This window comes from Phascolarctos cinereus, unplaced genomic scaffold (genome assembly GCF_003287225.1).
Source record: "Phascolarctos cinereus isolate Bilbo 61053 unplaced genomic scaffold, phaCin_HiC Scaffold_1;HRSCAF=81, whole genome shotgun sequence".
NCBI classification, from domain to species: Eukaryota; Metazoa; Chordata; class Mammalia; order Diprotodontia; family Phascolarctidae; genus Phascolarctos; species Phascolarctos cinereus.
The window spans coordinates 178,029,805-178,041,875 of record NW_027555514.1 but is presented as its reverse complement, the minus strand read 5'-3'; the positions used below and the strand labels follow the sequence as shown (position 1 = coordinate 178,041,875).

Here is a 12,071-nt window from a genome sequence, read left to right as displayed (position 1 = left end):
TGTTTCCTCTTCTGGATTATAGTCATCAGGTCATATACTATATGATAATACATAAGCTAAGATAATGTAATCTCTAATACTATACCTTGAATTCAGAAAGAGCTAAAATTTATATAAATGGGTAAAAGGATACTTTTTAAGGGGAATGGATAGGGAAAGGTTATTACCTGCTTAATGTTATAGGTACTTAAGAGACAAGATTAAAAACTAGATGCTTGATATCAGTAGCCATACATATCCAATTTAATGCACTAGGCAAGAAATCAATCTTAACAAATTTTAGCTCACAGCCAAAAAGAACTTGATGCTAACACTGGGGAGTTTTAAGAAATATGAATATCATATTAGGATATATTTCTCAAATATTGTAAATTTGTGGCGCTTGAAATTTGACTGACCTCTCTTGAGCTCCAATTTTTGCCTTCTATAGGAAAGAATATCTATATGAATATCTATATGAAAGCTTATGTTTTGGTTTTTATTTGCATATCTGATACTAGTTACTTGTAATGATACTAGTCTTACTTATAGTAAGCATCCTGGTATTTTTCTGGTAGTGGCAGACCTGTGATTTCATTAGTTTTGAGTTTGTTTGATATAGAACTGCTTCCACCAATGAAGATACGCAACTTTTATAGTCTTACAGTATTGTCTGGGTTACTGAGAGATTAACACACTTGACTTTGGTCACATAGCTAGCATATCAAAGGTAGGATTTGAGCCCGAGTGTTCCTGGATCCAAAGCTAACCCTCTAGATCCACTACATCCATCTTTATGAGTATCCTGATGTCAACCGGAAATAAAAAAGACTTTATTTTTAATTCTGTATCATACTTTCTTCCAAATTACATTTCCACAGCTACTTAGTTCTTGTTCCACTAGAAATCCCTTTACACTTGCATTCTTTTCTGCTCAATAAGGTCTCATAGTAGATTTAGTTAAGCAGGCAATAATTTGCCTAAATTAAATCAATTAGCTGATGGTCTGGTAAGGACCTGGAACAAAAGTGAAAGAATGAAACCAATACATAGAAAATATTATGCATTCATTATGTCATTTTCTCATTGTGTCAAGACTACATTTTTAGTGCCATCAATTACTTTTATTCTTTTCTAATATAATGACAGTAAGGGTTTTCATTAAAAATAATGAGAAGTGTTCTATCCAAAATATGGCTTTAAAACAGTAACATATAAGTACATATACACAGAGGTACTTTGAAAGTTTTTCCCCAAAAAGTTTTCATTAAGCATGTTTTACTTCTGGTAATTTTATCAGATTTTAGTAATTCAGCATTAGGCTTAAACATTTAATATTTAAAATACCATCAAGATTTTAGATTAAATGTTGTTTTATGTATTTTAGGGGAGTGCTTAGAACTACATTCTTAAGTAGGGTGAAATTGTTTTACACTTAAATTTAAATATTTAGAACAATTTAGACATTTCATTTGGTTGAAGGCTGTTATGTTCATTGAGCTTTACAAAACAAGTTAAGGCTAAGATGATTTTTAAGTATATCCGTGGAGTATGAACTTCATTTTAAAATAAAATTTCTGCATGGTTTAATATAACCACACCTGCCTTTAAATTATCACAAAATGCATTTGCAGATAATTCATAGAGTAATACCTCAAAATGAAATCCTTCTATCTTTAAAGGTTTTTTAAATTGTACTGTATTTAGAAATATGTTATATATATAAACGTATATGTATATGTATCTACATGTATGTGTATATGTGTATGTTTAACTTCCCACTAATCTTTGAGTTTAAATAAAAGTAGGCTGATTTCAAACAGATTATTAAGTAAAATGTCAGTGTCAACTAATACTTGCTATGGAAAGTGTCATATAGAGTGATATTAGTTGTAGTCTGTGTTTATATAACATAAAATACTTGACATTTTGTCATCTGATTTGATCTTCACAATTACTTTGTGGAGTAGGAATACAAGTATTCCATTTTTCAAGTGAGGAAACATATACTTAAGAAGTGGTAGAGCTTGTCTTCTAATTCCAAGTGCTCTTTTCATTACATTACACTGTCTTTTATTATAGTTTTGACGTACATACGTGTGGTTCTACATATGTGTGCGAAACTTATTTTGTTACTTGTAGCAGAATTCAGTTGTACTTCATAGTCAAAACATAATTCCACTAAAATGGGTAATTCAAAAAGATAAATGAGAATTAAGACATCCTTTTTCTCAAAGACTATCACCTTTTCTTTTGTATACTAACAAAGAAATCAAAATCTTTAAAAAGTTCTATTTGATAAGAAATCACATTTAATTTTTAAAAAATACAAGTGGATATGAGAGCTTATTTGTGCAAAAATATTGTGATGAGAACCACTTAAAAGGCAGCTAAGAAAAAAATCTAAATGTGCAATTCCTTGAAACTGTGCTAATACAGCGCTTGCACCATAATATAAAATATGTAAAGAAATTTTAGATTCTCTACCTTCTGAATCTTGAGATTCAGATTGTCAAAGGAGAGGAGTCAATTTTCTTCCTGATATTTCTGGTATATTTATTTACAAAATAGAAATTAGGTACATTTTACACACAGAGTTATACTAAAGTATATAAGACATTTATGAGTATATGTACATAAAATGCATGTGTCTGTGTGTCAAAAATATCTTTTTCAACATGAAGTCATTAAACTTGATTGAAATCTTTTATTCTAGTTCTCTGCTATGATTATGCTTTTCTTATTTTGTGAGATAGTACACATACCTAATAAACAAAACTTTAAGAATACATTCTCTTAAAGCTTACATGAAAATGTTAAATTATTAATTTTGTATATCTTTTCCTTTTTGAAGCAATCCATACTTGATAAATGTCTGTTCAGTAAAGTCAGAACTTGTCTTCCCATAAATTGTTACTGGTCATATGGATGATAAGTGTATTTTAACTGTTAACTACAGACTAAGTATTTTCATTCTTGTATTTTTGAAGCTGTTTTATGACAATAACATTCTTCCTTGTAGCTGTCACAAGATGAGTATAGAGGTACATTGTACAAGTACAGATCTGAGGAGGTGGATATTGATGTAAGTATCATATGACATTTATCACTGACGTTTTTACCATACTTGTCTTGCCAGAGCATTTTACATAAGCACAGAAAGTATATGCCTCCTCACTCTATCCCATCCCACTCCGCACTAAAAAACTGTTATTGATTGTTGGTAAATTAGCTTTTTCACTCTTCTCTGGCTTAAATCTTTATACTCCTGAGTTAGTTAACAATGATGATGATATACAGAGATTTGGTCTTTACTAAGAATAGAAAGCTATGTCCAATAACGTATTTTCAGGATAGGGAAAGAAATAAATGGAAATAACACATTTTCCAGTCACCACTCTTCAAATTCCAACAATATTTCCCTTTTGGATCCCAGATTTAGACAAGTAAGGTCCCTGAGTTGCTACTGTGTCTTTGCAATTAATCTCTTATGTGTTTATTCCACAACTTTGCTCTAGTCAAGCATACTTAGAATAACCGATTGCTATAGCTGGAAGGTACCTTATTTTACAGATAAGTAGACCTGAGCTGATGGTCTGAGACAAGATAACTTGCCTAAGGTCACACAGAGGCAGAATTGAGGCCATAACGCAGGTCTCCTGACTCCCAGCCCAGTGTATTTTCTGTCTCAACTTATTTCTCTATTCAGTATATCCAGCTACATGTATTTTGAATTATCAGATTCTCTTTAAAAGTTTTATTAATATTTTCAATAGTAAATGGCAGAGAAATTGATTTTTACCTTTGCACCTTTACTTCATTATTCAGTAACTGTTTTTCATTATAAGGAGTTAAGGACTGGGATAGTTCTCTTTATATGTATTATATCTGAGGTTTGGGTTCTGAGACATCAGACCAAACATATTTTGATACTTTAAATTTTTTTCCAAGGCTTTAACTTTGATTTTCAATTATGTTTATTTTGACAAAGTTTAAAGTGACTTCTAACATTTTCCATATGATTCGGATGAAAAAAAGTTATATGAAAAAATTAAAACTGTGTCCTAAATTATAATCTAAGGCTTAAACTAATAAAATATGTGCATTAATGTTTGAAATGGCTACTTTCTGTAGACTTTACTTTTATGTTAAAAATAATTCTGTGTTTGGATTTTTCCCAAGGATTTATGAGGAATTAATGTGAATCAAATTCAGGTAGTGTTTTGTATTAAGGATTACATAAAATGTTTGGTCTTGTAAAATATAAAATTTGAAATTAACCACATTTAAATGGGTAATTAAAGTGACATGTGAATGTTTTACGTCACTATATTTGTATTTGCATAATTTGGTTTTAACTTAATGGTAAATTAAGTATTGAAGTGTAATTTAAATAGCCCAGTTATTGCTACAATTTTTGGTTAGCTTTTTGTCTCTGTAGACTTAGGAGGAGGGTGTGTGTGTGGGTAAGAGGTGGGAAACCTGCTCTAGGTCCTTGTGTGTGGCCTTTTGACTTGAGTCCAAATTTTACACAACAAATCCTTTTATTAAGGGGATTTGTTCTGTGAAGTTTGGATTCAGTCAAAGGTCAGCACTTGAGGACCTAGAAGGCCACATGTAGAGGCTGCAGGTTCCCCACCCCTGGATTACAGGCAAAGCTGTGCCCCTGTTTTTTCATTAGATTGAGCATCTCATCTTTGAATCACAGTCTCATTGTTGCCTGAGGGCACTGAGTTTATAACTCACCCAGAGACACACAACTAGTATGTGTGAGAAAGGGACTTGAACTTAGATTTTTCTAATTCCAAGGTTGACTCTATCCACTGAACTATACTGCGTCTTCTTTGCAGACAGTTTTTTAGTCCAAACCACAATTTACATTTAGTGTAGGGAACTCCCTGTGAGTAAACTTCCTCTATCAACACAGATTTACAGCTGTTCTGTAGATTCTAGCCTACAGTTGCCTGGGATACTGAGAATATAAGTGATTTGCCCAGAGTATGTCAGAGGCAGACTTGGGACACAGGTCTTCTGATTGACAGCTCTCTCTGCACCACTCTAAACTGCCTTGTTATGTCTGCAGAAATATTGATTTGAAAATATCTCTTTAGTCTTCTTCCTGTGTTATTTTAATTTCAGACCACTTTTATTTAAATCATTTAATTAAAAATTGGGTGATTATTTTAAATGTACATTGTCTGCTCTTAAAGCAAAAATGAAAAGTACTGCTAACCACGAACATTTTCTTATGTTAACCCAGGCCAAGCTAAGCAGGTTATGTGAACAAGATAAAGTGGTACATGCATTGGAAGAGAAACTTCAGCAGCTCCACAAGGAGAAAGTAGGGCAATTATGTTTATTACCTAAAATTGATGTTATTTTATTTGATTATTATCAGGGCAGTGATAACTAAAGTAAAAAGAATATATTCAGTAATTCAGAACATTAAACGTAATTCTTTTTATTGTAATAGTACATGCTTGAGCAAGCTTTGCTATCAGCCAGCCAAGAAATAGAGATGAATGCAGATAATCCAGCAGCCATTCAGAGTGTAGTTTTGCAAAGGGATGATTTACAGAACGGACTACTTAGCACATGCCGAGAACTATCTCGAGCTACGGCGGTAAGTCAGTTTTTTTTCTTATAAAAATCATTGAAGTTTCAATTCTTGTTGTTTTTACTTCTAATTGGAATATTCATTTTTCATTATAAGAAGCAAATATTAAGTTGCATGACATTAATGTAAGCATTATTTTGGAACAATGAAGAATAAATTTTTAATCTTAAAATCAATAATGTCTTTCATTTGGCAAAAGAATTATCTTACCGAAAGACAAGTACATAGATATTTTATAAACTTTGAAAGTAAAAATCTTAAGAGGAATGTATTATGGGGCACATTCCATAATACAGTTAAATATGTAGTAGATTTTGATTTGATTCCATTGACTAATTCTAAGTAAAACAAATAAGCAGAACTTGCACATTAGCACTTTAAGAATTCTTTAAAAAAAATTTCAGAGTGTTTATTATCTAGAAGTTTCTGATAATTTTTCCACACGGGGCAGCTAGGTGGTGCAGTGGGTAGAGCACTAGCCCAGGAGTCAGGAAGACCTGAGTTCAAATCTAGCCTCAGACATTTGACACTTACTAGTTGTGTGACCCTGAGCAAGTCACTTAACCTCATTGCCTAACCCAAAAAAAAGAAGAAAAATAATTTTTCTGCAATTATCATAGCATATTAATAAAATCAGTATTCTTGACTGAGCCCCAAACCTAACAATGGTTACTCAAGTCCTGAGAGTATAGTTATATGTAACTGCCATATTCTTTGGCACTCAAGCACGTTGCTCAGAAAACTCTTGGTGTTGTTTCCTGTGCACATTTATCAGTTAATCTAATAGCCTTTTCTTAGGCCTCCTGCTTTTGACCTCTTCTGTATTCAACATTCTTGACCAGCCTTTTCTCTTCATAGCTCTGCTCTCTTGGCTATCCTCTCATCTGTCTGGCTGCACTTGTCCTCAGTACGTTTTGTTTTAAATAAAAGAAATGACATGGTCAGGGCTTTGCCTTAGGAAGATTATTTTGGTAGCTAAGTAAAAGGTAGACTGTAGAAGGGAGAGATAGATGGTGAAGAGACCAGTTAGGAAGCTACCACAGTAATCCATACTACTAGTGATGAGGGTATGTATGAAGGTAGCTAATAGAAGAAAAAATTATGTATGTGATGTATCATAGTAGTAAAATCATCAGGACTTACTTTGCAACAGATTAAATCTATAATATAAGAAAGGGAAAAGTCAGAGATGACACTAGGGTTTTGAAATTGAGTGACTGGGGCAGCTAGGTGGCACAGTAAATAGAGCACTGGCCCTGAAGTTAGGAGGACCTGAATTCAATCCAGCCTCAGACCAAACACTTGATACGTGCTAGCTATATGTGACCCTGGGCAAGTCACTTAACCCCATTGCCTAGCAAAATACAAAAGAAAGAAAGAAAGAAAAATCCCAGCTCCAAATTACTCCCACCATCTGCATCCTTCTCTTAAGGAAGCTCAGGGAAGTCTCATATACCACTGAGTATGTCCAGAAGATTGATTATGAAGCCTCCTTTCTTTCTGACAGAGAAGTGATGGACTGAAGATGCTCAGTAAGACTGAAATTTTCACACAGCTGAAATTACAAGACACCCACCCCACCTCACCCCCCCAAAAAAAAAAACTTTAAAAAGGAAAAAAAAGTTTTAGAAAACTATATTTTAGGAAGCAGTGCAAAAATTTTCTCAAACACTGAAAATGAGGAATAAATTGCAAGTTGATAGGATTCACTGACATAGGTGATCTCCACCTTTAGTTCATCCAATCACATTATTTTCAGACTTCCATACTATGATGACAAAATCATTTTTAAATACATAGGAAGACATCCTAAATCTGAAAAAATGGAAATTAATCATGTATAATTACATATTTTTCTATAAATTTAAGAAATTATCAAAAATATGATATATTGAAAATGTAGAGAAAGAGAACTCCATCTTCCAATTCAGCTTTTAGTAAAGATAATTGTCTTTTTCAAATAAAAACTAAGTTACTTGTATTAGTTTGAAGAGTTTGTGGAAGGGCAGAGTCAACTTTTAATTTGCAGAGTTAACAAAAGCACAGATGAGATATTATGTATAGAAAACAAGGTAACCCAGATAATCTGGAGCCAAATTTGTGAAGGGCCAAGTTGAAGTTTTCATTTTATTCTTGAGGCAACAGGGAGCCCTGGAATTTTTTGAGTAGGTAGTGGAATGGTACTTGTGCCTTAGGAATGATGTCTTTTGTAGCTCTTCTGGAAGATAACTCTCCAAACTGCTCTTCTTTTCACCAGATTTTCTCCATCATACCATAGAAATTTCTTCAGCCTGGAAAAGTTCCCTCTTCTCCTGGACTAACTCTCACACTCTTAAGTACCCTCTGCCCCAAAGGCCTTCTCCTTCTGATTAACTGATTCCTCCTACAACCTGTAATTTATAGTAAGGTCTGGACCAATCCTGGCTTCATTTCTTTCCAAACTGCACTGCCTCTCCTTAAGAAAACTCTCCCTGACCGTCTCCTCCTTCCAGTAAACTTCTCCAAGGCTGGCACTGTCTTTCTGATTTTTTTCCCCCAAAAGTTTAGCACCTTGCCTGGCATTTAGTGATTGCTTAATAAATACTTAATTGACTGATTAACAGAGGAGAGAGTCTGGAAGCAAGAAGATCAATGAAGAACCTATTAAAATAATTTGGGCATTAACGACAGTAGTGACTGTATATATAAGAGTGAGTAGGAGATTAAGAAATGATATGATGGTAGAATGAACAAGATTTGACAACCAATTAGTATGTGGCAATAATACCCTCAAGAGAAAAAGGGAAATTGGCGAGAAAAGTGGATTTAGTGGGAAAATAATGAGTTTGAGATTATTGTAGGACATTCAGGTGACTTATCCAACAGGCAGTGATGATAATGGACTGGAACTCGGGAACAAGATGAGGGCTACAAGTGCAAATTTTGGAGTCATCTTGACAGTGAATTTCTTTGAATTCATGATATCATCAAAGACAGACAGTTCAGTGTTATATTGTTTATGCCTTCTTAAAACTTTCCGTTGTCTTCTACTTTGACCGCCCGTTCATCTACTTTTAATATCTTTTCCCATTATGCCTATCACTCTGTTGATACTTGTTAAGGAACAACAGAGCCTAGAATGAGGAAGATGAGTCTTCCTGAGTTCAAATCAAGCTTCAGACACATACTAGCTGTGGAACCTTGGGCAAATCATTTGGTATTGCTTGCCTCAGTTGTTCATCTGTAAAATGAGCTGGAGAAGGAAATAGCAAACCAGTCCAATGTCTTTACCAAGAAAACCCCAGAGGGAGTCCCAAAGAGTCAGACACAACTGAAATGACTGAACAAATCTTGCACTGTTAATACCATAATGTTCTGTGAGGTTTATAAGGGAAGTTCAACACATCTTTATACTCAGAGGCAACATGATAAGAAAATGTGAAAAGTGATAAATGCTTGTTGTCATGTTTTCAGGAACTAGAAAGAGCATGGCGAGAATATGACAAATTAGAATATGATGTCACAATTACTAGGAACCAGATGCAAGAACAGTTGGATCGACTTGGTGAAGTACAGGTACAAAATTTTAATCTTCTCAAATTCCTTTCAGCCTTCTGGTTCTACTTTGATATCAAACAACTTCAAGTCGTTATATTGAAAAGAGATTGAGTCCAAAATGAACTGCTTAAAAGTAAGGTCAGAATTGATTTCCTTTTGACCACAGGCCATTGTAAAACATGCCAGTAGCAGGTGCAGCATCTATCCTCTATTTTATTGCTTTGACAAAACTCCAAGTAGAAGAAAAATTCATTGTTTTTTAAAATTACTATTGAGTTGGTGTGGGTAAGTATTTATGACTGCAAAAAGACCTGAAGTGTGATGAAACTATATATCTGGACTCCCCCAAACTCAAGTTCTAAATTAACCACACACTTGCCAGAATCACCCTAAAGAAGTCACTCCACAGAACTAAAATATACTTCTCTGTTGTTAGTGACCATTTGTGTTTGTGGTTGAATTTAGAGTTTGGCTACATGTGTCTTTACCTGGTATGATAGGAGAAGCAGACTAAAAGAGGTAACAGTGACATTAACAGGGTTGAGATATAATTAGTGAATATTTGCTTTGCAATAGCAGAAATAACAAATCCTCATTCTGAGTACTATCCCTGATTTCCTTCAACGCCCCACTCCCACCATCACCACCATTTATTAGTTCTCATTCCTCTTGAAATGGATTTGTCTACATGTATATTGTCTCTAGAATGTAAAATCCTTGAGGGCAGGTACTATTTCGTTTTGACTTTCTTTTCCCAGTACTAAGTCTTTTAAAATGTTTATTGAATTGTTGGATTTCCTAAGTGTGTTTTTCTTCTATTAATGTCTTAACTTGTTTTGGAACTTAAGAAGTTAACCATATATTGTCATTCTTTTTTTTAATTTAGTTTAATTTTGTTTTTTTCCTTTTAGTAGAATGTTTCTCTGCTCATTTTTAGCCCCTAGTGTGCCTTCCTGTCATCATAAAAGATGGCATGATAACTAGTGGCATATAAATAATACTGTGGGATATCAGAGATAACTGAAATACTTGGTCATTCTACATTACTTTTTGCTGATCTGACTACCACTATATTGGCTCTCTTGAAATTTCTGGGAGAAGTGATAAAATTAAGTCTTTTTAAATTTAATACATTTTAGTATTGTTTATTTTTTATCAGTCAGGTATTTATTAATATTTTAATTTCAAGTTTCCGACATACGAATTAATACATATTATTGTTATTAATAGACAGAGTCAGCAGGCATTCAGCGTGCACAGATTCAGAAAGAACTTTGGAGAATTCAAGATGTCATGGAAGGTTTGAGTAAACATAAACAGCAGCGAGGCACCACAGAGGCTGGTAAAGAGACTTCTTTTATCTTTTATTAGCTGACATTTGGCCACAGTTACATCTAAAACAAATGAAACGTGTAATTGCGTTTCATTAACTTAGTTGGCAAGTCACTAGAAGCACAAATATGACTAAATGTAAGTAAATGAGTAGCATGACATTATTTTATTTTTCCTCTAGATTAAAAAAATTTTGTAGTTAGTTTTAATAGTGATACATTGTAATTTTTAAAAATTATTTTATTAGGTATCATAGGATCAAAGGCTTTTTCTGCAGTTAAGTACAAAAGTGAGGTAAGATGTTTACTGTTTTAATTTCTAAATGCAAATTGATGCATTTCTAACCTTAAAGAATGAGTAAAAAGAAATCAAATATTTTCCACACTTCAACAGAATAATTTTTAAGTAGTTTTAAGTATGTTCTACTTCGGTTACTGTGTTAATCTTGAAGTTGCAATGGGCATTACAAGAGTAATGTTTAAAGCTACATTGATGGTTTCTTATTTGTAACAACTAATGAGTCCCCTTCTCACCCCAAATCCCTAAACTGGAAAAATTGAATCTGGGTTGGTTCATGCATTTCAGAACTTGACAGGTAGGATTTTACTTCTTGGTCATCTGAATGTACTGAATTTCACTCTTGTATTGTAAGCACTTATCTGTGTCTTAGGAGGTTTTGTAAGAGCAAGTTTTATGCATAACATAAAAAATTATAACTATAAAGAGATACTGTCAACATAATTAGAATAGCTTCCAATTTTGATTCCAGTGGGGGGAAATGCTTAGCGTAATTTCTTTTTAAAATTTAAATATGAATACAACATTTTACAGAGTTTTTAACTAAAACTTTTTCCTGCTATTTTCTTACCTAAATAGCAACATTTTTATATACAGTGATCCTTTGGACTTATAATAGAATTTTAAATGGAATGCAAATACAAAAAGTGCTAACCTCAGTGGTCCAAAGCTTGCTTCAAACTCAATTTGACTCAGTGAATATAGTGACCTTTTTGTTTTATTTCTTTGCATATGATTTTGACAGTGTCCCTTTCATTATCTAAAAATGAATGAGACATAGTATACATTTTTAAAGCTAAGCTGCTATTGAAAAGTTTGTTAGATACTCTTAACACAATATGCTCATCTAAATAAGGTGACTATTCTACAATCTTTAGGAAGAGGAAGTAGTCCCACCTCGTCCTCCACTTCCTTGGTCCTATGACTTTACAGAGCAGCCTCCCATAATCCCCCCTCTGCCCAGTGATAGCAGCTCCTTGCTCTGTTATAGCAGGGGCCCAGTACATCTGCCTGAAGAAAAGAAGATTTACCAAGTTCAAGGATATCCAAGAAATGGCTCTCACTGTGTAAGTGGCTAGAATTGCCACAGAATTGTGCATCACAAATATCTTCTTGATTTTTCATAATCATTTTCTTTTGCCATTGAAGAATTGTTTTGTATTGTAATCTCCTTTTGGGTAGTACTTTTTGTTGCTTTTCATGTTATCGTTTTCACATGTTACATTTTTGTTTTTTTCATACTTGTGTACTTAAAATTTTTTAGATATAGAAAAGTGTCATTTAATATTAATTATTAAATTAATATAAA

General features: G+C 33.3%; 1 protein-coding gene across 33 annotated transcripts in view; it reads left to right on the top strand.

Annotated features, from left to right (window-relative positions):
- Positions 1–12,071, top strand: part of PLEKHA5 (pleckstrin homology domain containing A5) — a 191,290-nt gene that overhangs the window by 145,607 nt on the left and 33,612 nt on the right. For 17 of the 33 annotated variants that reach the window (XM_078155297.1, XM_078155278.1, XM_078155280.1 and 14 more), the window contains 7 exons: positions 3,002–3,064; positions 5,240–5,320; positions 5,453–5,602; positions 9,050–9,151; positions 10,364–10,475; positions 10,713–10,759; positions 11,641–11,829. In XM_078155297.1, coding sequence (XP_078011423.1) covers positions 3,002–3,064; positions 5,240–5,320; positions 5,453–5,602; positions 9,050–9,151; positions 10,364–10,475; positions 10,713–10,759; positions 11,641–11,829 — 744 coding nt within the window. The remainder of the gene's footprint in view (positions 1–3,001; positions 3,065–5,239; positions 5,321–5,452; positions 5,603–9,049; positions 9,152–10,363; positions 10,476–10,712; positions 10,760–11,640; positions 11,830–12,071) is intronic. The other 16 variants (XM_078155326.1, XM_078155328.1, XM_078155313.1 and 13 more) reach the window with 3 other exon arrangements.